We start from the raw sequence: 27,712 nt of genomic DNA, 5'->3' as shown, positions 1-27,712 counted from the left end.
TCCATGCGTTAGCGCATTGCGTTTGGCATGGAAACGTATGGTTCAGCGTTCAAATGGTTTTTAAGTAAATGTTTCAAATAAATTCAAATAAAAATCATCTTATATTTCGTATTTGAAGAATCCTCTTAAAAAATATTTTTTTCTGCTCTTTCATGCGTTTAGAGAAACTGAGGTTTCTTGCGTTTGAAAATAACACCAATGGCCGTAAAAACGTTGCCAAACCCTCTTCTACACCTTTAGGTTTCTTCGAGCCGCTGCGATGAATACAAATTAATGCATTTGAATATTTTGTCACCGTTTAAGGTCGCACAAAAACAAAAGCCCACTAGCGACCGAGCACGCCGAGCTTAGGTTTTAAACAAAGTTTAGCATATCCAACCGAAACTACGGTCAATAAACTCACCCGAATCTCGATTTGCTGGTATGATGAGGAACGTATGATATACACTTCAAAGTAAACAACACTGTTTTAGGCGCCATTTTTATTATTCGATTGAAAAAAATAAACCTAAAACTGTCCCTCCAGCATGCGATGGAGCGAGATGTACACTATACAAGTAAAAGGCTTTATTATCTTTTCATGATAGCTGTTCACATCTTATTGGACTATCACGCCGTCGTTGAATTACTGAGAGTACATTGAATCGATCATTATTCAAAAAAGTGATTTAAAGTTCTTCAAAACTCCTTGGCGTTTGTTCGTGTGTGCAAATACAAGCAACGTGCAGTCGATGTCGATTAATTTACGTGCAAATGGATGTTATATCGGGTCGAGCTGTAGAGCTTTGTTTCCTTCCTGTCGCACTCCCGCGCAAGGCTCCCTTTCTCACTCGTTTTGTGAATCTACTTAAATGGACGTTTGCGATTGTTCTGTATTTGATTTTCTGAAATTACCGAAGCGCAAATGCTTACATGACAAGCTGTAGAAATATGGTGCGAAAATACATGACTGTTTAGTGGGAAGTTTCGTTCAAAGTTGCAGAGTAAGCTCAGCTGCGCTATAAATCTATAAGCTCTGTGTATATTCTTACTGATTTAGATGTTTGCTTTATCAAGTGTGCTTTAGGTGTGTGTGTTGTTTGTGTGGATGTATATTTGCATTGGGGTGGGTTTCAACACCCGCTTTCATTTTTTACCGTCCGTGCGTCAAACACACGGTGAAGTAATGGTTGGACGTATTGATTGTGCATGTGCATGTGCATACCGCTACAAACCGTGGACTGTGTACTGCAGCAAAGACCTATTTACACACACACTGGATACGTGTTTGGTACCTGAAGCTCAATCGTTGAAGCAATCGACACAGTTCCGCCTCAGCCTCAGAGACTTCCAGTTCCGTTCCAGGTGATCGTACAACACAACGCCCCATCCGCTTAGCAAATAGGCGGTGCCGACTCGTGTGCCACCGCCCTTGAATAAATAGTATCTACTTCTTTCCACTACGCGACCCATCACCTCTTGCACGAGGAGTGTGGGCTAATAATTGACACATTTTGGAGACAACTTTCGTTCAGTTTCCGGACAGAATGCCGACCCTCTGGACGTAAGGGAGAGAATCCTGTTTTTCAAACGGAGCTTACTATTAGAGCTACTACTGCTGTCTACCGCTGAGCTATAGAGGTTGACTGGGTGTGTTGATGGTACAGAGTAACATTCGTTATTTAGCAAAATTCTACTGCAAAAACATTAGCTCTACACATTCTCCGCATAATTAGGCTTGAATAAACCCATCCTCTACCACTGATGTTACATTTAACGTTCTACTGATGCAATTCACTAGTATGATTCACAAAACAAGAACATGCAAATCCTGTACCAACAGGATTCCTGCGAGTTTCACAGCTTGGTGTGACGCTCCAAGCGCGATTACGTAAAATAAAACATATTTTGATCGAATATTAGTTGCTGTATTTGTGTTCACTTCTAAGTACTGGTCTAGTCTAGGCTTACAATTAGCCACAACTGACCCGAAATTCCATTTTGTTGCTGTTAAAATCTATTAAACAATCCAAAAGATCACTGTTTTCTGTCTGCTTGCTCTTGAATTGCATTTTCAAGTATTTTGCTTTCTTCCAGAAATATCAATGCGGAGTAGCTTGCACCATACATAGATATCAAAATAACATTAATCAAGCATAAAAAATACATGCCACAACTATATCTCTGCTGCTTCAGCATCATCACCGCATAGTTATCGCTTTTGATCGTCGTTTGCTTATATAAAATAGCTCGCCACCTATATTGTGTCAGCTCTCTGGCTCAATGTTGCCCACTGGGTGCACTTTAATTACAAACGTTAGCCGTTGAATGCTTGTGCCCAATAAAATGCTCGTTGTGTATGTGTGTGTGTGTGTGTGTGTGTGTTTAACAAGCTTCTTCTTATCTAATCATTAGGCTTGCCGCTAAGCTGCATCACAATTCTTACACTGCTTGCTAAAATTAATGCGCATTATGCTGATCGGGCTGGCAGGACGATTTACTCAAACTTGGACTCCGGCAGCAGATCGTACCACGCCTTGATGCCCTGTCCGCTCGAAATGTCCGGATCGCTAAGGCAGAGTTTTTGCTGAAAAATAGGAGGAAACAAATCATCAAACACACACACTTCTGTGCGATTTTTGCATCTAAACTGTCTACCATTCCGATGACGGGACTGCCGAAGAACCCTTTCTGTGTGCACACCGTCACCTCCAGCTCCGAATTGACCAGCTCTGCGTTCGAGATGATGTACTCGAACGTGGTGTCAAACACGGGATCGCAGTTGTCCTTTACCACGTTCGTCTTGCGCTTTGATTCCTTCGACCGGCCCGGCAGCAGGTACAGCTTCACGTACGGGTCCGGAATGTTGTTGGGATCTTTCAGCGGAATATTGTTGATCTTGTGCACGATCACTAGCAGCCGCTGGCGCTGCACACTGTACGCCACCGTCAGCTGGATGCGCCCGAGGCCAGCCGAGCCGGAGGAGGACGTGGTGCTTGGGCTGCGACGCAACAGCTCCGTGCCGCCGTCGCTCAGATTCGGGCTGCGTGGTGGCGTTGCCATCATGACCGTGTTCAGCGTCGAAACGACGAACGGTTCCTCCTGGATCGACATCTGCTCCATGATGGCGGAGGTGGTCGACTTGCGCGAGTCCTGCTTCCGGACGCTACCCTGATGGGACAGGGCGGCCGCTTCCGCTGCGTTCGAGTCCCCGGTCGACGGTTGCTGCTGCAGCGTACCGGACTGCGAACCGTGGGACGCCGAGGTGCGGATGGAGCTGGTGCGTGACAGCACACTGTCCGCCTCGGACGCCGGTCCCTTGTCCGGCGTGGTGACCGCTGGCTCCTGCTCCCGGTGGCGCTTCAGGATGCGCAGCGACAGCGACATAATGATCTTCGTCTCTGGGCCGGACTTTTGCAGCTGGAACGGTTGTGACATGATCTCGAGATTTTTCTTCTCCATCAGTGCGCTCAGGATGTACGTCAGTGTGCCGATTGTGTTGCCCGTCTTCTGGTCGATCACCTTCAGCTGCAGCGTGTCGTTGTCCGGGTTGCCCACCAGGAAGGTAAAGCCCTGCTCCCAGACCGGCGCATCCGTGCGCATCTGTACCGAGGTTTGCTCGTTCTTTTTGCCCACCGAAAGCACCAGGTACGGGTCCGGTTGTGACTGTTGGCGTGCTTGCTGTGCGGGGATAAAACGGAGCAATTAGAATCCTGTCAACTACGACCAAACGATGAGCGCCACGACAAACTTACCGGCAGGTTCTTAGCCGAATCAATGAAAACGGTCAGCAGTGCGGTGCTCATAGAGGTCACACGCAGATGTTGCGTTTCTTCTAGCGCTTGCTTCAGGTCAGACTTTTCGGAGCTCAGTTTGAACCAAGTCATGCGTAGATGCACCAACCCATGCTTTGCCTGTTCCAAAGTCAGCCACTGTAAGGGGAATAAGAAGGAATAAGAATAAGAATAATGTTATTTAACTCATCACAGTTCGGATCAGGGGAAACTTTGAACACTGAAAATTAATGTTAATTTCTGCACAAATTCAACCGAATGCTCTGCGAGCACTGAAAAGTTTGACACCCCTGCCACCTGTAGCTCTTACTCACCGTGTCGATTTCACCGTTCTTGGTAACGCTGCTGATTTCCACTGTTGCTCTGTTTAGGCGTCGAGCGAATACGAACCATTGCAGAGAAGACGATAGAAAAAAAATAAAATTATTCACTATTCTCGTTTAAAACGCATTCAGTAGGAAAATGTAAAAAAGGAAAGGTTAAGCAATAATCATGCAAAATGTAGTACATGATTGGTTTTTATGAGTTAGTGGTAAAAACAAACGGTTTATCATATGCATTATTGAAAAAAGGTATAAAATAGCCAACAAAAACGGGTAATTTTAAAATGTTATAGTATTAGAACACCAGCACCAGCAGTTAAACAAACCATCAAAAATCAAAGTACGTGCAATCAATACCCAAACTGTTACCAATCTCCCTTATGTTGCTGAAGATAGGGAGAGAGAGAGAGGGAATTTAAAAGAAAGGCAAAAGCATTGCCAAAATACAAAAGTAATCTTTAGCAAAAATGGCACGCCTGAGGAATGGAAACAAAACCTAACAAACTTCTAAACTAAATAAAGAAAACATGACCAATAACTTCAATGTTTACTACAAGACTCAATACAATGTTAAACAATGACCATTTACGTAAACTGTAAACTAGAATGGAAAAAATACATATATAGTTAAATAGGTTTCGCCAAAAAATCTTTATCAATCTAAAAATATGACAAACATCAGATTAAGTAGAAGAAATTTCAATAAAAGAGCTACAAAGGGAACATCGAATGATAGGAATGGATGATATATTTTTCGTTACAACTTTACTTTCCAATATGCGGATAAGATAGCGAATGAAGTATTACATCAATTTTAAACATTACATCAATTTTAAACATAGAAGACAACAGGCACTAAATGAAAACCCAAAACAGAAGCGAGCAAAAGCCCAAGCAATGATATAGAACGGTCGGAGCAAAAGAACGATCGTAAGATGATGAGCAGAGCGTGGAGCCGGGTTAGAGAGTTTAAAAAAAATGGAGTACAATGGTGTAGATTAGACTAGCAAAACAGAGATAGAGCAAAAGGATAGGAGATATGTTGATAGATATACATATACAAATATGTATGGCGCTAGCCAAATACAAGATATGATTGTACTGCCTGCAAAATGTGTTTGATTTGATTTGCGAACCTTCCTAGTGGGTCGTGGTCACCGGTTCGATCCCAGTCGAACAACTTTATGCCAATCAACGTTTGATGCGTAACGTCAACACACGCCTGTCTCGTCGTCAACGCGCGGATTGTCGTCGGTTTCGGTCGGGGTTTTTTGGTGTGTTTTTGTTAGCGATGATGTTGATGTTGGTGATGTTGCGATGAGTCGGTTAGGTCGTCGATCAGATGGAGTCGAAGCGGAAATCGGATGTAATAGAAAATAGGGGAGTGGTGGTAGTTAAAGGGAGAATGCCGAGGCCGTTATGGCGAAAAGATGGCGCATGATAGCGTATCATCGCCCGTGAGTCGGCAGCGTTTAGTTGGGTTAGTAATGGTTTTTGTGCCATTTGGAAAAGGAATTCAGTCGTGTTTGTGGAAACAATTAACCACGCTCGCAGCATTGCCAGCCAGACACAGATCACGGGGTAACACGCGCGCAATACAAACGACGCACGAACGCAGTGATGTGAACGAGGAAAGCGCAAAACATGGGAAAATAGACAGAGAAGAACGAGAAAGAAGAAAGAACAATATTTTGTTAGTGCTGTGTTAGTGGTAAACAGGATATCGAATCGATTAGTATCCGCTAATGGTTTGCCAGCTAAGTACATCGGGACAGTAGGTCGACTATATGCTAATCACGACGTTCTGCTGCCACCGTCTGCCGCGGGGCAACCCTAATTTGTGCACTCAGGGGTGTGAAAAAAGCTCTCTTTGGTGTGTATGTGTCAAAAAAGCCCAGACAAGGAGAAAATGTTTACATTCTGCATTCGTTAATCATACGTAATGCAGTATGGTAGTGCCGGGAGAACAACACTAATCGATAAAGGAATGGTGAGTACATACAACACAGTCTGTGTGGTGCTTGTTTATTTACAGCAAACTCCGTTGGTGCATCACACCTGTCGATCAGCTAATGGCAATGATGGAAGCTGAGAAAGCTAACAGAGGTGATGATGAAACGTTTCCAACTATGACTATAATATACATTCAATGTAAGCTGTAACGCGTGGCGATCGCAGTCGATGGTCGGAGCTGACGTCTTCATGTAATTTGTAATTAATTTGCCTAGCAGTTCACACCTGTACAGTACGTTAGATTGATGACGACGGTAGACGCATGTTGGCACGAGCGAAATGACAAACCAAGCACTCAACAAACGCTTAATGTTACAGAGGAGTAGAGAAAGAGAGAGAGAGAGAGAGAGCGGGTGTGTGTGTATGGATCAAAACCGGATGATCCCCAGGTCACGCACAAAACATGTATAGAACACAAACGCAAGAAAACGAAAACCGCGAACATATGATATCGCGCACAGATACAGGAGAAAGTAACAAACTATATAACAGGAACAAGAAAATATAAATATGTAAACAAACTGTGAATGAAAACGTAAAACAAAACATAACAAACGAAAACATAAGCGAAAACTACAGGAAAAGAAAATGGAAACTCATCACCACCTGCCAAGGAAATCGTCGTTCTGTACCCCGGGAAAGCCTGGATCATAATCCCACAGGTTGAGTTCAATCTCTTGCCTAAGAATGGCATTGACTTCAGCCTAGAAAATTAGACTCGGATTAGTGTCGGTGCTCCATTCACGCGCGCTCTCCTAGTGAACCTTCAACCCCAGGGACATTGTTTCGCCCCCTTCGATATTGAGCGACTCCAGAATCATGCCACCCATTGGTATTCAACAAAATGAACTATTGTTCACGTTGATTAAATCTTCCGTTCATCTATGTTTTGCACACGCTATCCACGATGAAACAGTTGTTGCAGAATGCGCAAAAACGAAGCAATACCGCAGTGAATAATCAGCAGCACGTACGAACAACCGAACGAACGAACATTTACCACGAACAACATTAACAACATCAATAACAACGATCAACAGCGTCTGCACTTATACCCAAAAGCACGTAAAACAAGGAGAAGGTTTTCAACTAAACAACGGAGCCAAACATTAGGTACCAAACAAAACAAAATGGGAACAGCTACACGATAACGGCGCTAGCAACGCAATGGGCAAGGCGCATTCCTTACTTGGGTTGGCCATTTCATTTACTTATAAAACACTAACGGAAACGAACGAAACGGATTAACAGAAAAGTTAAACATATTAAACAACATACAAAAGCAATAGAAGAATGGCAACATGTTCATTGGGTTAGGGAATAATGGGCATGATACTGATTACTGGGATTACTAAAAACATACACACAGAACATTAAACTCATACAAATTATTCAAACAACTTTAATAGAAGAGAAAAACATATTAACTGAAGAAAACAAGCAATGTAATCGCATTTAATAAATTAAATGAAGAGTGATGTTAGTAAAGAAAATTATTTACCAAACAATTCAAGGCCTAACGCATACACCATTTGGGAAGTAACCAATACCAATACGAAAACCAAAAACAAAACAGTACGTTCAAAAAATGAACGTTGGTAAATTTGTTAAACAAAATCACCAAAACCATGGAGAGGGTGGGAAATTGGGAAAATAAACTAAATCATAATAACGGAGTGTAAAATAACAATAAACAACGAATTGGCTCACCTTCCCAACAGTTCATCTTCGCCGGCGTCCTCATCGTTGATCACGACCTGAAGTGTTTGACCACTTTCCGCGTGGATAAAGGCCTGTAGGTATGGGGAAGTGTGTAGGTCGCAGCAGTGTTTAGGGTTACATGAGTTTACGAGTATCATGTGACTATGTAAAGGAGGTTTGATCGTTGTTTCACGCTTATGTTCAGAACTTTCTGAGCGATTTTGCAACGATTCCAGCCCAATTACTTTGCCAAGTTTTCCAATTTGTAATTTGTAATTTGGTTTGTAATTTTGTTAAACGAATCCTAATAATGATTTATTGAGTGTCCAACGAACGAAACGAAACAAAGTTCACGCAAGATTTCACGGTACGTCTATACCAGTACTGCAAACTTTGGCATTATGAAATTTAATGAACACTGACCAGCAGCAAGGCCAGATCTTTCACGATACACAAGGGATGCAAAAACATGTCACGTTTTACTTTGACATGAATTGTTGGAGGTATTTGGGGCATTTTTTCTACTTATTTTCCATTCCCTTGTCACAAAGTAACGGCAAAATGTCGCAGAAAACGTAACAAGTGAGTTGTCTGACGAGGAGCGAGCAAAAAAGACAAACATACATGAACCGTCCATCACCTGTCCTGTCGGCTATGGCGTCGGTCGGGAGCGTTTGCGATAAGCACAAGCTATAATACTGTTACAGCTCAGTCCCATACCCGATGGAAGCATGATAGCTGCAGCGTACGGGTTTGGCAGCATTTTAGCGCAGCTTTTGCAATACAATACCGTGCATACCTCTACGCCATGAGAGGTGGAGTGTTGTAGTCCGGAAATATCGTATAAAATATATTCAACACCTGTTTTATATATCAACCGGTAGACCAAAACAAAATAAACGTAACTAATTCATCTCGTAATCATCGAGCAGCGTTGCGGGCTGAGTAAATGGAAATCTGTGTCGTGCTCTACTCTACTCATGCATTGGTCCTGCGCTAGCATATGCAAAACATTCCTGTAAGATGAGTCCTAGCGTTCTTGTGTGTTTGTCGATGGATAGCCTAACTACTGTGCTGGTAATAACACTGAGCTAAGAAATGTATATACAATTTTATAGATTGCAATTCCATTATTTTGTTTTGTGCACAACTTATATTTTGGTATTTCATCTGCGTCCGTCAGTAAAAGGCAAACGATCTATTTCAGAAATCATATTATGGTAAATTGTCCTACAAATTGCCCAAGGAAGGGAAGACACATAATCTTGTGCTAGGCGTTACTAAGGTATGTTTGCCATTAACATGGCATATCTTTAGGTATAATCAGGCGTATCACGTCAATGTTAACCCAGGATGATAAATCATACGCAATACGTACCTCAAACGCCTAAAGTTATGCAAATCTCATGGCAAATATACCTTCAACAGTTGCTTGCTAGCTTGTTAACGGGGTATTTTATATTTACAGACGCATAAAACACACACTTCACATCACATCATCATGCAAACGCTCCACAACTTCAACTAAGAGTTAAAGAGAGTAAAAAGTAAACATCAAATGCTCATATCACAGTGTAACGACGTTTACCAGTGGGTTAAGTTCAGTAACATTCATACAGTGATTCATGCAAATATACTTTCATATCCTCAGGTGGATAAGACGCACCTTCTCAAAAACAAAACAACTAGAACACATTACGTGCACTGTACAGCTTAAACCAAAAACAAACAATCTCAAAACCGGGTAGAGAAAGGAGACAGATTAGCGTGTTGATTGGATTTGCGTTGCCGCTGAAAGTTGGTGGACGAACAGACAGCCCCATGACATCCATTTGAGTGGCCGACCGATGGACACCTGTCGCGTCACTGTATCCTGACCCACAGGGTACTCTGTGGACCTGCACTGATTTGGCATACATAACTGTGTAATAACTGCTAAAATATGCTGGCGAAACCGATAACGCGAATAAAAGGACGTCGAAGATTTGTGGTGGAAAACACTTTAACGCCGAAGAGTATCACGTCCAGCGTTTCCAGTAGCGGTTCGCCTTCCTTTGGCAAACGTAACACATTCTCTATTTTCGTCGCTTTTTCCAGTCTCTTTTTCAGAAAAAAATCAACTAACAAACAACCCCAGGCACACAAATTTCGTTGTCGTTATTTGGTCGCTGTGGCCACTTACCTCACACCAGTAGTCCCACTTGGGGTTGACCGTGTTGTCGATGGTTTGCGTGCGGAACTGCTGTGCACCGACGGAAATGATGGCGTACGGGTCCGATTTGCCCTTGCCGAGCACGCTGATGTCCTTTTTCATGAGGTCCTTCGCCTCGACGACGTGAATCCTAAGTACGCCCTGTGGTAGGACGATAGACGCAGATCGCGCAGAAAAGGGACGAGAAATGAAATTAATGATTTTATTTACAAACACCTTGTGCTTTCACTGTGGAATAAAATGTTTGTATGGCGAGAGCATACTGTCGATGGTATGATTGATGAGATTTTCCATTGAATGAGTGGCATGTTTGAATATACATATGTAAAATATGATAAGAATGTAATGATAGATTACACTTACAAAAAAAAACACTAAATACAAAAACAATATTTCAGATTACTCTAATCTTTCAATCCACCTATAAAAGAGACACAAATGTCAAGGAATATATCACAGGGCAAAACGATGTTAATGTAAACAAAAAGAACGAAAAAAGGTCAATTTTTGCACAGGAGTCAAATTTCCCTATGCAATAAAATCACCGCAACACCAACGGTTTGACCGCCCCAAATCGACCGACACTCGTGAAATTGCCCGATTCATCATCCGGCTAATAAGCAGCATAAAACATCCCTCGCTTTCAACGATGACCCGATGATGCTGATTACTTGCACAAAGCCCACGAGCACAAGAAACTTACCTCGGGTTCGGGCATCTTCAACGACAGTGCCGGCACCCCATCGCTCAGCACGATAGGCAGCTTGTTCGGCAGGACCATGATGGCGGCCACCTGCTCCACGATAATCTTTCGCAGTATGTCGCTCAGCCCGGGCATATCGAGCAGATCCACCACGCCGACCAGGTTAAAGTCAATGTTGGGATTGTTGAGGAAGAATATCTGCAGCCCGCCGATGAGCGGCATCTGGGAAATGAGTGGCTTCATTATTACGCGCACCGTGCCGTGAATCTGGAAGTCCTTGATGCCACCCCGCAGCCCGCTGAGCGCGAAGCTGATATCGCAGTCGCCCGCATAGAACAGGTCCAGATCCATGATGATTTCATTGCGAGACACGTTCTTGTCGTACACCTTGACACCGCCGATGCGTGGTGGCTGGTATAATTTCAGAAAGTATTCATGAATAAAGCAAGATTCAACGTTTGAGCGTTTTTTGTTTGTTTGTTTTGAGTGAAGACAAAAAAAGACACATAACAGATGCAAATGCTTACAATCGTTCCCAGAATCATTCGGTCAAATTTGAATCCGTTCAGCTTGTAGCCTGCCAACGCCTGCTGGATGTTCGGTTCGATCGATTCCTTGATGAGATTTTTCGCGTAAAAGTTTGCATTGGGCCAGACTTGTTTCAGGATCTGTACATGGCCGTGGGGAGATTACATGGAAGAAAAACCAGATTACATTTTCCCATCGATGTTGAGACCATCTACCATCAATCTCCGTTACAACACTTACCCTATTAAGCCATTCGCAACGTTCAACGTCAGGAAAGAATACCTGGTGGAAGGAAAGGCATGCGATTAAAAAGGTTATAAAAACACATGCATTTGGAAAACGATCTTAGAATCGTGTGTGTATAACAAATTATGTAGCATTTATGTAGGTAAAAATAAACATGTAGTAGTAATAGTTGAATATTTGTTTGTCTATAATGGAATATTGCACACAAGATACAACTTTACTCTAAATTAACGGGTTCAAACATTTTATTTTCTTATTATTTAGTAAATTTGCTAGCTTTACTGTGGTTATATACCTCACTATATTCGTGTTTTTTAATAATAGAAAAAATAATAGAATAATAAAAAAATAAGAATAAACATGTTAAAATTTCGATGTGTATCATCTTCCCACATGGTTGAAAAATTAACAATGTTTTTAAAACAGTAGACAATAATGGGTTATAAAGATAAATGTACTTCCACGTCAGGAAAAAACAACTATTAATTAATAATAGCTTAAAAATACATGCAAAACATGGGAGCTTAGTATTTACTGTTTTTAGCATATCGAACATTATGGCATCATTCGATAGCTGGCTTTGCAGTCTAGAACTTTTACGCAAGTTTCCCGGCATGAAAACATTTTTCAACATGCATTTAACTTTTTGGCATTCCAAAGTCGGTCAAGATTTAAATAAACTCGGGTCAAAAGTCAAAGAAAACTGAATTGCGTGCAAGGATACTGGCTGTTAACAATATTCTTACAGCAGGCCTGAACCACAAGGCGGTTGTAGTGCCAGTAAAGTAAGTAAGAAAATAAGTACATATTATAAAGATACTAATAATCTTCTAACATCTAACTTCTTAGGTTCTCTAGAACACCTGTACAAGGAATAGTTATTCAGTATAAATCATCTTATATTCGTTAAATCAACCCTTACATATGACTTTGATTGTCTGGAGTCGAGGACCGTGCTTTTTCTTCAATACATCTTGAAAAAAAAAACATCAGTTATAACAATTAACTAAAAGTAAAACTCTTAGTAATGATGAACAATGCAAATAAATACAGTAATCACAATGCACCATTTTCGTTGTCATCACCTATCATAAGTCCATAAGTACCATATGTTCATGAAAAATAATTATTCTCTACTATTCTATTCTTGTAAAATAAATATGACTTGCGAACCACATAACCTACAATATTACATTGTATAGTAACTTATAGAAGTGAAATAGTTGTACAGTCAACTCTCTCTTATTTGAGAGGCGATGGGACTGTCGAATAAGAGGGGTTTTCAAATTACAGAGGTTGAAAGTGAATGAATGGTCCATACAAACTAGAAAGAGACAGAACATTTAGTATGCAGCCTTAACTGTTATAAGCCTTAATGCAGCTATAGGAAACTGCGAACACGATTGCCAATTTGAGCATTCATCATTCAATACATATGGCAACACCATATACAAATAAGAGAGATAAAGATTTTCCAAATTAGAGGGACAAAAATGTACTGGAAATGAAGGGACTGTGGAAAATGTTCAAATTAGAGAGGTTTTTCAAATTGAAGAGGTGTCAAATAAGAGAGGGTTCACTGTATTACAAACAAAAATCAATTTAAAGCTAACATGAACCAAAAAAGCCTGTCCCATAAGTCAACGACCTTAACTTTTTTCATAACCTTGTGTTAGCTACCTTAATTTCACTTGACCCACAAGCTACCAGGCGTATACCATCGTTGATACTATCATGGCTGGATTCAATTAGGCTCAACCCCGAGAACAAGTTCCTTTACCTCAAACCCTTAATGAACGTTGTCCGATAATTCTTGATGTAGAAGATAAATAATAGTGCCGCAATTGCACTTTTCTAGCAGCACGAAGCCGGCACTATCTCTACCGTTGGGGGTAACCTTGCGGAAAAAAGCTTTCCGGTTGCAATTAGTATACCCACCTACGTGCCTCTAGCGACATCCTTTGATGTTGTGTGTAGTGCTATGGTAGCACCACGAGCTGCCAACATGACACGGTCACCGTCATGTATGCCTGAAACTCACTTAACACCGAAACGGTCCGAAATGGTCCACGGGCCGGTGGTTGAATTTACGAAGGCAGGATAACACCACTTACCAGCGCCATTGGAGTGGAAAACGATTACCAGTGTTAGTGTGTGTTGCCCTGCTTTTTACGCCCCGCAAAGCAAACAGTCCCCTCAACCGAGTACTTCGACATGTTGTGCTGTACATTAACCCATCACAACCACCATCACCAACAGCAGCTTTAAGCCCGTAGAAATAACAATCCACTTGGGTGCCGCGGGGTCGGTGTAGGCTTTTCTTTGCAGCATAACACCGATATCGTTTAGCATCGCACGTGGGATTCATATCATGTAAATTGTCCCGGCAGACCCGGCACCCTAACGGCCGCTGATCGATAGTGACTGGGTACAAGTGCACGTGCATGGCTACCGGTTATCCGGCAACAAAAATCCGTCGAGTAAACATCGTACAGCGGTACGCACGGCATAAGCCGAAAATTGAACATACTTTGCATATATTGAAGCATCATTCCATCCACCACATAGGTGCCTGATGGCAGTTGAAAAGTACATGTGCGGCGTATTATCCGCAAGGTGATGAGTACCTGTACATGACTGAACAAGAATACTTCAGTGAAGTGTAAAAACATAAAAATGGTACAGTACGCAATGTTTCACGAACTTGTTACAAAGACGGTGAAGCGATATACGTGTAAAAATAAAAATGGAAACCTAAGCGCTAAACCTAAACATTATATTGGGTTAGGTTACAATTGAGCAGGAGTCCATTTTCAGCAGGCTTTATCTTAAATGAGATGCTGAGATAAATGCTGGTAGAGATGAAATTAATATGTGATCGTGCATGTTTCGCTCCGCTAGTAGAATTTGATAACTTTCCACGATATGATATTATGCGCTTGTTCCGTTTGCCCGCCGGTAAAAATGGTGCAATTTGCTTTCGATGCCGTATTCCACAGTATATATTCATGTATGTATGTGGTAGAAAAATAAAAACTAAGCATGGAACTAATGCTGAGAAACATGGTTATAAAATTGGCAGCATTAGATTATAGCAAGTCTTGCATTAGTAAAGATAAGTTTTTTTAAGTTTTCTATTTGGAGTCATGAAATGCCGACCTATACAGGCTTTCGAGACTTAATTCATTACCACGCAGCCGGATATTCAATCCTTGCTTCGGGGGGACAGTCCGCTCTAGGCTTGAACCCATGACGGGCTTGTTATTCAGTCGCTCGAGTAGACGACTGTACCACGGGACCGCCACTAAGTTATTTAATTAGTAATATGAATTTATTTAATACAATTGATACGGCCAGCTTTCAACAACCGACTTTAAATCCTATTCGTAAACCGGTTTGAAATATTTTCTCACAGCTTGTGTTGTTAATGACGACATTAAATTTTAGCTAGAACGATGAACCAAATAAATTGCAAAAAAAACGAATTATTTGCCATTTGCATACATTCAGGCGTTCTCAATGTATGTTGAAGGGTTTATCTTGTCTAAGTGTTGTCTAACTTTCTTGTTTAAGTTTATTACAAAAATTATTGTATACAATAAATCACAAGTAAAAGCAAGAAATAGTACTTCTTCTACAAATCATAGATAATGAAAAAAAAAGTTAAATGTTATAATGCATAGTTTGTGGGTCTTATCGATGTCACGTAAAATGATGTATTAACTGAATGAACCTATTGATGATCCTATTAATGTTCTTAATTCAATTTAAAACTATAAAACATATTGTTGGACAGTAAACCGTACTTTCAATAAAATACAATTTAAAAACATACACAGTTCAGATTTTGTTTTCCAATGTCTTGTAGGGAACGTTTTATCTTAGCTCAATATTATTAATAAGCAAATCCAACTGCCACCCGTATTAGATAATGGTGGTAAACAATGTAAACTAGTGATGGGATATACAATTCATTTCATGACCTGCCCCGGAGTCTGGTGCGAGGCTGTCGGAATCGATTCAGACCCGTGGGTGCAAAGGGTGTATTACGTCAAAGTCGGTATCAAATTCGATCCGTGGGTGCAACTAGTTCGGGCGACTCGAATGATCTGTAGGTGCGAGAAAGTAGAAGCGACTTCGACCCGTTGGTGCAGCGAGTACGGGTCGGGTCAAAGTAGGTTCATAACCCGACCTGAAGCCACTGCACCAATGGGTAAACATCGCTTATTCTTTATGGTACCTACTGATCATTCGGAGCTAAAATCGTTGCACTTACTGGACCTACTTGTACCTTTGGAGTTGACTCGTACGACACTTGTTCGCTTACGGATGGCTCCAATCCGGTAGGTTCTGGCCGATCCGCCCATCACTAATGCAAACACCGCATGTATTATGCAGGTTGGCTTTGTTCGAGCTCAGCGAAAATTACACACATCGGAGTAATTGTTCCGCATACAATCTTTGCTTTAGGTCATTGGGTTCAGAGTGCAAGTTTCTTCTCAAAAGTCTTGAAACAGAAGAAGAAGAGAAGAAAAATCCCATTCAAGCGTGTTCTTCACCTTCCATGTGTTTGTTGACGTACTTTAGGGTTTTTGATAATTAAGACTTCGCCCACCGCAACCCTTTTTATGCAAGAAAGCGACAAGTTTATGCGCATTAAAGATTCAGCGTGTTTAACCTGTAACCCTACCATTGTGTCGGTGGCAGGTTCAGCTCATCCCAAACGCTTCATGCCTGGCTTTGGGTGGAAAGATCATACAGTCGCACGCCGCCAGTCACGAAGTACCGTGGTAAATGGGAATTGTTGTCAAACAAAACATTTACACTCGGTAAGAGCACTTACCCGCCGGTAATGATCTTGTGTTCAAAAATAAACCCTGACACAAGAACGAGAACCCTGGGGCGCCTATAGTTTTGTTATGTTTGTTACGACGAAAATAAGGTACATCGGCCCCCATACCCCAAGGCACCTAGGTGTGAGCACAAATTAATCATATGACGCTCGGTGTACAAAATAGCTTATTTCAATGCTGTATTTTTTCGAGACACAGCACAGTGTAAAAATTGCAGCCGGGTGCAACGTAGACACTTCTACGGCCGTTGTTAATTCCGGCATCCCCCGAATGGTGAGCATGAATGTTTTAGCTACACCTCTGTATGAGGTTTCGCCCTTTGCCCGTAGGTTTACGATGCCATTACTGAAATGTGCCATTTTAATATTAATGACAGCACCGGTACAACGGTTCATGGTGACCCATTTTGTATTTCTTCATTTTTTTGTATTGCTGCGACGTCAAAGTGACAAAAAACCATTTTGTCATTAATACTATCCAACAATAGTTCCGAGTGTAAATTAAATATTATACATCAGAAATGAAAACGCTTTTTGCATCTGTTTATTTTTGATAGATTTTAAATGTTCAAAACCAATTATTTGCAATCCAAACTATACGCCATAATGTATGCAAAACGCTATACAAAACTGAGTGGCAAATGCAAACTGTTATGCAAAGATTTCATTTCCCAAATATTCAACCAATTTTAAGTTCAAATTCATCAATAGTTTAATTACCAAAAGGTTGTCCACGTAGTACACTGTCATTCTCACTCAAACATTGCTTATTAATGATGGATTAAACATCACGCATTCATGATATCACGGCGAGTGTGATTCATATATACCTACTGCTGGATACAAACACTTGTCCGGATTTTCTGAGCTTCATTCAAGCAAAGCCCATCACCTGCAAGCGTTTGCGTGTCAAGCAGTTGTGTTGTTTGGCAGGCGTGTATGTTGACTGGATTTATCATGATTGTCCCCTGAGTTACTCTCATACATCCTACCGGACAGTCTCTGAGTTAGCTAAATATAATCCCATAGGTGAGGCCGTTGTTATGCGACTGTGTAGCGTTGGGAGGGATAACCAAAATATCATCCAAACCTTTACCCTTCACTATGATGCACACTTCTAGAAACTAATCACGACCCTCCAGTGCCCTGCCCACACCCCCAAACATTTTACGATCGTGCACTTACCCAAGCCGGCAGATCGTGCAGCCGGGCCAGGATGACTTCCTTATCGTTGGCGAGAGCGGACGCCTTCGCTACGCTGCGTCGTGTGTCGTTCGTTTTGCGCCAGGATTCGCGTGCCACCGACAGGATGACGGGCGTGATGAGCCACGCCACCGACCAGCCCATGTAGCCGACGAAGTAGATGATGCCGACCGTCACCACCTTCTTTGCGAACGAGTACAGCAGCGTCGTGATGCTGTCGTCCTTCGTTTTTGCCACCTCGGAGGACTCCGGCGGTGCTGATTGCTTTTCCGGGCTTAGCTCTTTGCTGGCGCCCGCCATCTCGCTGGCTTCGCTGGACGGTGGCTGCAGCAAACTGTCGACCTCACTGCTGGAAGGTGAGTCCGGTGATTGATGCTGGTCGGTGAGTGAGTCACTGTTTGGTAGAAAAAAAACATTAGGGAAACAGATGAATATTAGCGTAAGCAGTGGATGCTGCAGTGGGTTGACATCATAGCCGGAGAATGTCACACATGGAAGAACGTGCTGATAATTAAATTTACATCTTTTCTTAAGTCACAACGTTGTTTTTCAGTATGAACGATGATCTAATTTACCGACTTTTTCAGAGAAAATAGTGTAGAGACACTATTCCACTATTAAAGAGGAATTGGTCGTTTTTTTATATATTATTATGCAGTTACTTATTTTCTCATCTATTCAATATGTTTCATTCTATTTCACTTCGTATCGAACCAACCTCATTTTGATGCTGCTACGCTACACAACTGAACGCTGTTGATCGCCTCCAGACTCTCCGCCAAACCAAACCTTTTACTCAAAATACACTTTTTCGGCACTGTTTTCCATCCACACTCCACGGCACCGAAGATCGAAATGTTTATTTTAGATCAAGATGCTATTCTAGAACCAAAATGCAAAGTAAACACACAAACGGTCAGCAACATAAAGTCTGCCACACTAAATGTCCTTCAACGTACAGCTTCAGCGGTCTTGAACATAGAATCACGAATATGATTCTCCAAAACTGCGTTTCATTCACCGAAACCGGATTCGGTCAACAAAGTAGAACGTCTCCCGTCACTGAATACTAATAATGGTGAGACACAACAACATTTACCACGGCCCCTCGAATTTTGGTACCGTTTTTTTGCGATAACCTCGACGTAAAAACCGTTGACCACCTTCTACGCGAACGTGAACCACACTGGTCGGGAACGCACTGGTCGGGCCAGAACTGATGTGGATGTTAGACCGACCTACCGACAGTAAAGATCGCGGCAAATGAGCGTATAACATACACCAACGAACCCTATTGATGTGGCGCGTTTGTGTGCGCTCCACGTACCACGTTGATCGTTTGCGCATAGTATTGCGCGTTGTGAATGATATCGCGCAGCGAGCAGCGCCAGAGTTCGCACAGGGCTGAGGAATGAAAACAACGTCCGCGACGCGGATGACTTCACCAGGGCCGGTGCGCGTATGCTACGACACGCATACTTGCAAATACGTTCGAACGGTACAACCTCGAGCTTCCCACTTTTGAGCTGATCGTGCACCCGAAGAAATCGGGTGGAAAGAACATGTGTTTATTACGGTGGACGATCATCTTAACCCTTGAAGAGAGGGCAGAAAGTCAATGCAAGGGACGCCCTTTTATTTAATTATTTAAATTGGTATTACTGCCTATGCAAGGTCACATATTCATTGACTATCTTTCCTTAATTTAGTAATATTGTGTCAGTGAAAAACTGGAGATTAGTTCAAAAAAGCACACAATTTTACGTCATGTAGTAAGTAAATAAGTTTTCTATATTTTTTCATACTAGTAATGGTTTTGTTTTTCTACATAAAAAAAATATTTTAATATAATAGCTCACTTTTGTCACAAAGAGGTTAACGCCAGATCCAAGCAACGGAAGTGGTATCATCGTTACGGATGATAGCGTATGGTGTGGATGGGTGTAATGTTAAATAATTTGCTGCCAATGCTGTTTTCGGGCGCATTACGATCGATTGTTTCGAGCTCCAACCAATAAGAGCATCGAGAAACATTTTCAACTGATAGATACGATCCTACAGAATCAATCTGCTCCCATACTAAAAACCAATCTCACTCAACGGAGTCGCTGATCGCTGATGTATCGGCACAAGGTCTATAACGAACACCAGCCACATCGCTGCAGTTACGCTGATCGTGTTCGCTAAAAATAAACTATGACCAGAATTTCTTCCCTTGGTACGCCTATTGGTTCGAAAACCCATTCCTCGGTCTCCATCCTCGTGAACATCATACGTGCAGTTATGAACAGTGTGAGTGATAACCTAGTGTGGGTAAACAAGGGAGCAGCTTCCCGTGCCACCGAGTGAGTATGGGTATGTCACCTTTCCCCAGACACAAAATATCACCGAGCGTAATTAGCGCTATTAGGTGGTGACGGAAGTGGGTGATTCCTTTGGACACTGAGCGCTTAAGATTTCAATCGTCGTACAAACGTGCTCGACTCGATTTTACAGCCGTGCATGATTAATTGTTCAAAGCTTGAGAAGCTACGAATTGCACAAGACAAATAAGCCTTTAAGCTTATTGCAAGCAAACTGAGCAAGTGGTATTAATGGATGGATGAAATCTAGTTCAAAAGACGATGCTAATAAGACTACAAAAAACAGGTAAATTCTTCAAACATTTCAGGTCGAGAGAGCGTTGTGTCCTATGGCTGATACATGTGAGCTATGGTAAATTATAATATATGTGTTGAACACGCTCATAGCTCATGCCTGGTCTTAGCCATCAATTTCAGAATGATTTTCTTCGTAGCAGTTGCTGAGTAGCAGTATAGTTCAACACCTGAACAACAATTCCAAAATCTATAGATCGCACTGCTATCCATATGTCAGATGTCTCTATGCTCCATTTTTAAGTGAATATTGAAAATGCCAAGCCGGTCTTCTAATACAGTCGTCAACTCGTACGACTTAACAACATGCCCGTCATGGGTTCAAGCTCCAAATGGACCGTGCCGCCATACGTAGGACTGACTATCTTGCTATGGGGGGATCAATAAGTCACTGAAAGCCAAGCCCCCAAGTAGTGGTACAGGCTGGCCTTGACCGACAACGGTTGTTGAGCCAAAAGAAGAAGAAGGAGATTAAAAATGCCAAATTTCTACAAGGAGTATATTAAGACAAGGCAAGGCAAACGCGTTTCTTAATTTAACCAATGTATTTAATAATATTCTAATTGACTTCGTGGTTCATTTTCTTGACTTCAATTACAATTCGCCTAAATATATGCAATTGGGGCAGCACGTTAGCATCAATTGCTTCTCTCGTTTCCATTTTTAAGAAATCTATTTCTTCTCGATTACAATAACTTCTTTTATTTTTACAAAATCGGATTTTCAACAGTAATGTTTTAATCATCAATTTCACTCAATCACAACAAATGGCGAAATTTTGCTTTTGCACAATTCTCCTTTAAACATAACAAAACACCTAGGAATCTTTCATCAAGCACTTCATCAACCGAAATACTGCCAACAATCTGGGACACTCACAATATCGGTCTCATCAAACACTTATGTAAGTCACTTTTACCTTACCGGTTGACATTAATCTGTTTAACTTCGCCCAAGTACTTCACCATCATCTTGCCACATCACCGAACTACCACTTCATTTTTCCTTGACAAAAAAAAATAAACGTATGCAGCAGACAATTTTCCCCATATCTCTATAGCTTGGTCGACTATCTGGAACACACTGTCTAGATGGCGCCGGGCAGGTTGTCTGGTCTGGGAACAAAATCGATTTTCCATCGAACAAGGAACGCACTGTTCGTTGGCGACATTTGCCGTCCTCGCTATTGATTATTCTTTGCTCATGATTGTGATTGTAGAAAACGAGAGAAAAGGCGAAAAAGCGATACTGAAAAATGTTTCAACAATTACAGGAATCCAATGGAGGAAAATGGGTTTGAAATACTTCATAAATGTTAGCCAGAAAAGAGCCAGAAATAAAAACACATCATACATGTTTATCGGCAGCCATAGCGTGACCTTCGCTCTGGCAGGTAAGTGTGGTTGTTTGTGCCATTAGACTAAACGATTAATTATACCAGCTTATAAACAGTAATCCAAAATGAATGTTTGGCCACGTTGTGGATAAATGTCAATAATTAATTTAGCGTTCTAAAAATGGATTTCTTTTTTGGGGAAATGTTTTTGACCACTTCAGTGCGTCACGTACGTACTATCAGCGACTGAATCATATTATTTTAGAGTAACAATCAATTACATTGTATTTAAGCCGAACTTTTGTTTCCAGATCTAAACGATCGTTGTATTCTTCATTAATATGAATACGTGGTAGATGCAGAGGTGCAAAGTATCTCAGCCATCAATATGTAATCAATGAATTCATACGATGCCAAGGTTTTATAAAGTCCCCTAGGTTCGTTCCATCCTTCCATTGTGCCAATCTCATACAAGGTTTGCTACGGTGATGATGACATTCTTTATTAATCAACTCGCACGATGTCTGCATAGGGGCACGATGATATCACACCATCGTACATTTTACTTCCTCAACTTCAATCTTTACTTCCAATCACAGACATTTATGGTTTCTTCGTTTGACCTTCGTTAGTGGCGCTCAGTTCAGTGGGTCCACTCTGTCGCTCTGTGCCGTGTCGTGAGTAACACCAAATTTGGGGCCAAACCTTAACCACAGAATATCACTCACATTTATACACACATTCTGAACGAATTGTCGTTTCGACAACTTTTTTCATCAAAAAACTCTCATTTCCTGGCACCTCGAATTTCACACAAGCCTCGGTGGATTTTTTAAGCGAATTCTTTCGGTATGTAATACAAGCTTCGAAAGGCAGCACACATATCTATGCTTATAATCCAGAACGAGCAACCAAAAACACCGAACCACAGCTTGTCGTCGTTGTCGAAGCGCATTAAACTTTCAGGAACCATCTTAAACGTAAAAATATAAATTAGATGACCACCTGTCCCCGCTCAAGAAGCCGCTTGTTTGCGTTCTCAACCGCTATAAACAGTTTAAATGTTTTACTTCTTGCTCGAAACAAACGAATATCGAATCACAATCTCGTGACCGCAGCGACGCACTGCCACACTTTTTCCGTCTCGTGCCACCAACTAACTGAACGGCAAACTCTGTGGGGACTCAAACTCACATTTCGTACCAATGTCAGCCCATTTTATTGTCAGTGGAGTCACCAAGCTCTTTCCTGGTGAGGAGAAACCCACCAATCTGCACACAAACACATTCAACAACTTCATGCCCTTCTTCCCAAAACAGCGTACCGGTCTTTTCGGATACCGGATCGTCGAGTTGTATCGATTGTTTTGCGAGTTGCCGGTGTTATGTCATCTCCTGTACGCAACCTTCTTGTGGTGCGCCTTGAGATTCTGGCAGATCGCAAGAGGCAAGTAGCACACCAAGCACGATCGTTACTTTGCGGCAAAAAATACGCCTCAACCTTTGCATGTCCGAGCGCCTCTCTCTTTCACTCTCTGGGGAGCAATCTATCGCTGCCAGCTGGAGCTGAGTTTTGTGATTGTGTTCGTGTGATCCCTTTGCTGTAACAATTTGAGTATGTTTTTTTTTTTTGTTGTAGCACCCCAGTAACCGATTCAACGAATAGGGTGGGAATGGGCAAGTGCATCGAATGGCCGATGATGTCATCATAAGTCTGGAGCTTCACTTGACGTTGTAAGAGCCGGGTTCTGTGTTGACGACAAAAAGTATAGTACATGCGTTTAAAATTGGGTACATGTAATGTTGATTAAATTAAAGAAACTACATACTTAATTTCCCCAAAGAATTCCAACAACAGTAGTGAAAAGTGCGAGAGAGCTATTGAAGGATAAAATCATCATCCATCTGCGAAGAACCCTCGAGCATATGTTTCCTATGGTAATGGGTGATCGAATACTCATGCTTGAAACTGATGAATAAAATACTCACCGGAAGAGTACCAGCAGAAAAAGCATATCTTTGTAACCTATGATTATGTTTTTATTAAGTATTGCCAAGGAAAATATTGAGCTTATTGTTTTTACACTCTTTTCTTCCAATAAAATCGAGTTGTATTTGTAAACGCAAGCAAAACATACAATACATACACAACAAAATAAAACAGGTCGTATCGATTGACAGTGTTGTGATGGACCTAGCCCCGAGGGTTAGCATTTGTCCGTGGCGTCCACGAGTCCACGTGCTTGCGAACGCGCAAACAGGTTCCCGGCGTAGCAATTTCCGTCTTCCAAGACACATTCAGGTAAGGTGCTTTTCAAAATTTAGGTTCTGCTCTGGAGTATCTTTCATTTACCGAAGGCTTGAAAATTCGCTCAGATGGACAATACAATTTCCGGCAGGCAGTAGTACTGTAGTTCGATCCTTGCCAGGACGACAGCGTACGTCAACCTTGATAAACGTCTTGGCAATATGGCAGACAATACACCATCTAGCATCCTTTTGTCGTGTTTCTAGTGAAAACGTTCTAGCAATCACAATGATGATAGCTCATTTAACAACATCTGCTCTTGCTGCTAAAAGTCATAACATCTGACGAACAATTTTTAATTTGACGTGTTTCTTCGAAATTTTGATACGTTTTTCATCATGAAAGATTTTACAAATGATCAGCAAAATAAATAAGCCATTCCAGATTGAATTGAGATTGAAGATCAAAGATGAACATTTCAATAGAAATCATTATTTGAACAAGGAGATCTTTGCATTAAAACATACAAAAGGAATTGATTGACAATACCAAATGTCTTTAATTAGGCAGTACACATGAAAAAACAAGTATATTACGACTCTTTTTTATCTACTTTGTACCTATTTTAATGACCATACATTCATGACTGTATAAATAGGTCGCCAGATACGCTGCCGAAATGATTTATCATGCCAATTTTAACAGCATGTAGATAAAGCTATCATCCTAACGATGATTCTAACAAGACATCAGACAAATTGGACAACACTTATCACCTGTCAGTGTGGCTTGCCTCCCGTGAGATTCAATACACGGTACAGAGCAACCTTTCACGCAGGAATATGGTCAGATCTTGAACAGTGGACTGGATAGCTTCTGCTCTATCTATAAAAATGTACAACTGGACATCAAAGGTCAAGCGTGACGGATCTCCAGCATAATATTAGGCAGTATGAAGCATTTCCACCCAGTACAATATAATACTAGACGCAAATTAAAGCGAAAATCAATTGTCTTTATGTAATAAGTATATCTTATCATAGTTTTTTATACTGTATTTAAATAACGCATCTAAAATAATAAAAAAATGAAGTTTAAAATTTGTAGATTATATAGTTGTCTTTTTTATTACATAAGCGATGAAACTAGTTTAGTTTTACTTCACATACGTTTTTGAAAGATTTAATCTACTCTATTTCATACCTATACTCAAGCACATTTCATCTGTTTTTCGCATATTAGCTTATTTACCACCCACTAATAATTTCTGCCCGAAAATGACATCTTCCAAGAATTGGAAAGACCTTTTAAGCAAAAATTAAACATACTCAACCCACTACTACATTATCCTACTGATTTCCCCGGTCTCAATTTGGGCCTTCGTCCACGTGGACCAATCGCTCACCATCCACACCGTCCATGCTGAGGAAACTGCAGCCGAGCAGTCCAGCTAAATCATAATTAATTTTCTCGTGAACACAAAGTATTTGTGTAGTGACTGTGAGCAAAACTCTCCCAACGCAAGTTAGGACTTGCCTACGCGTTTCACCACAAGAGTGAAGCTAATTTAGGTGGTTTTATCGATGTACACAATTTGAAGCATTTAATTAAAGCTACTTGCGGGTTGTTGAATGAATATCCAACGGGTAGTACTGAAATATATCCAAGAAGAATAGAAACAAAAGTAAAAAAAAATACCACAGAATTCAATTTTGTCATGCTACCTTGAAAATTGACAATCAATTTCGTTTTTTTAGATTATAAATCAACCATATTTATTGCTGTGGAACGCCAATTTAGTATTTCCTTCTTACAAATCACCTTGAAATGAAACTTAGTTATTTCCGCTAGAAACAAAAGCACTCTGCATCGTTTTCTCGTGGTCGTGTTTTTGCTCTAACCATAAACACAATTACCAATTCTCACGGAAGGTACGTCATATTTACACTTAATTTAATGTGCTTTGCGATAATATTTCTGAATATTATTTTTAATTCAAATTCATTAAACAGTTAATGCTCCTAAGCTATACTAACGCTTATTACTAACTCATCATATCACTCCTGCTTGATATGAGTTGTAACATTTGCATTTTATAATTAAAAATACTTCAATTTCATATCCAATTTCTATTTTGTGCTGTGTTTGAGGATACCTCTCCTAGCATGATAAATGTATCGTTTCAGTCTTCTAATCTTGCTTGCAATCTCAAAAATTTGAACTTATCAGCAAGTCACTAAGAAACCTTAATTTCACTCTTATCAAATGTTTGAGATAATTGTATTACGAACAGCTTTTACATTAGATGGGTGTTTGTTGATAATACTGGATTTTACATTAGTCGAGCTGGATGGTCACCGCAGATTGCAAAGAAATAACCATCTAAAAATCGATGCTTGCATCATTAATATTAGATTTACTACCAAACGTGAGAAGAATAGACCCATTTCACACATTTACAGATGCCTACTTCATTTTGCGGGCACAAATGCTATAATCGATGAAAAGATGAGCTAATTGCTTCTTCCTAGTAATTGAATTTCTATCCTAATCAACCAAACCTCCGCCAACGAGACGATTTCATTAGATGAAACGTGTCCTATTGCTTTATCAATATCCCAAAACCGTACCCACTATCAGATCTGCCCTTGACCCGCTGTTCTGCTACCCTTCACAGACCATGCTAGAAATAACGAGGAGCGATACTGATAAGCGCCAGCACTTCCCCTTGCACAGCGTGACACTTATTGCTGGACAAATGATGCATTAGCTTACCTTCGCTGGACGCTCTCGGCAGCTTTGACTTGTCGACTGCTGATAGATCGCACGTGCCAGTTCACCCGGGGAATCCGTTCCGGGTTGCACCTGTCAAACCATATGCACTGCTGGACCTGTGCACGCTCTCACACTTGAGCCCGCGCTGGTCTGACTTCACACAGAGAATGACATACTTTTGCACTACGACCTATTTACCCTTCTACACAACAGCACTTGTTTTGGGGCAGCGTTGCTCTAGCAAACACTCACACACTCTTCACGTTGTTGCCTTTTGCATACCTACGCACTACTGCTGCTGTTGCTAATATAGTTAGCAAATAAAAATTTGACACGCTCAAACGTACCCGCACCGTACACACACTTGAGATTAATCCGGATGATTCGTAAAGTGGCGTAATCTCGAACACAAACTCAACAGCTCGCGTCACAGGGAACCCGAATGGCTGCTACCAGCTAATGATTCTAATAAAAGGACACATTCCTCTCCACTTTTGCTAGCTGTCGGTATGATTAGCCTGAAGCTGTTGAGAGTGGAAAGGCTTCCGATTTGACTGGACTGGTCCCCACTTACCTGGGGATGAAATGTTGTTACAAACCCCTAGGCACGACCTTCACGGTGAACGCACTGCTCACGCACGTCCGGACGAAAACGTGTTTCGCTCGCGAATGCGGTATGCTGGCCGAAGTCACGAGGGCACTCGGGTGCTAGCTCTAGCGATTGGCACAATGGGCCGGGCCGGGCACAAAACGGCACCATTTTAGGATCCTTTCTAAATGGTACATATTCGAAGATCATAACATTACATTTGGGGGGAATTTTAGTGCATATGTGTTTTTTTAGTATTTTGTATATAATTATATCCAAAAAATAATAAACTATTTGCAAATCTTTTTTAATTTGGTTTTTGGAAGAATTTAAATAATACTTTTCTTTCTAAAATACTCTCAATATAGCATGGCTACAGATTGCAGCATTGTATTGTTATTAGTTTAGCTGATGATTTCGTCACAATCTATATTTAATTCGTGTAACGTTAAATTTAAATAAATTGTCTCGCATTAACGAGCTTAATGCGTCTCTAGAATGCACATTTCCTCTTTGATAAAATTTTATGTTGTAATCACGAAAACGCCGTAAAG

At 41.2% G+C, this 27,712-nt stretch overlaps 1 protein-coding gene across 10 annotated transcripts; it reads right to left on the bottom strand.

The window, feature by feature from the left end:
* Positions 1-460: 460 nt before the first annotated feature.
* LOC121590876 (extended synaptotagmin-2) lies at positions 461-27,227 on the bottom strand. Of its 10 annotated transcripts, none has more exons than XM_041911004.1 (12): positions 22,618-22,717; positions 18,273-18,436; positions 17,537-17,948; positions 11,494-11,535; positions 11,253-11,393; positions 10,726-11,136; positions 9,993-10,163; positions 6,716-6,813; positions 4,088-4,136; positions 3,735-3,911; positions 2,638-3,660; positions 461-2,566 (listed from the first exon to the last, which is right to left on the bottom strand). In XM_041911004.1, the coding sequence occupies exons 2-12, from the start codon at positions 18,275-18,277 to the stop codon at positions 2,477-2,479; spliced, it is 2,619 nt and encodes an 872-aa protein (XP_041766938.1). In that variant the 5' UTR covers positions 18,278-18,436; positions 22,618-22,717; the 3' UTR covers positions 461-2,476. The 10 variants fall into 10 exon arrangements, with proteins under 10 accessions (XP_041766938.1, XP_041766939.1, XP_041766935.1 ...); XM_041911005.1 differs by having other exon boundaries at positions 22,553-22,651; XM_041911001.1 differs by lacking the exon at positions 22,618-22,717 and adding an exon at positions 18,514-18,821.
* Positions 27,228-27,712: the final 485 nt, after the last annotated feature.

Source organism: Anopheles merus, chromosome 2R (genome assembly GCF_017562075.2).
Source record: "Anopheles merus strain MAF chromosome 2R, AmerM5.1, whole genome shotgun sequence".
Classification (NCBI taxonomy): Eukaryota; Metazoa; Arthropoda; class Insecta; order Diptera; family Culicidae; genus Anopheles; species Anopheles merus.
The sequence above is the reverse complement of the archived record's forward strand: the minus strand, read 5'-3'. Positions and strand labels throughout refer to the sequence as shown.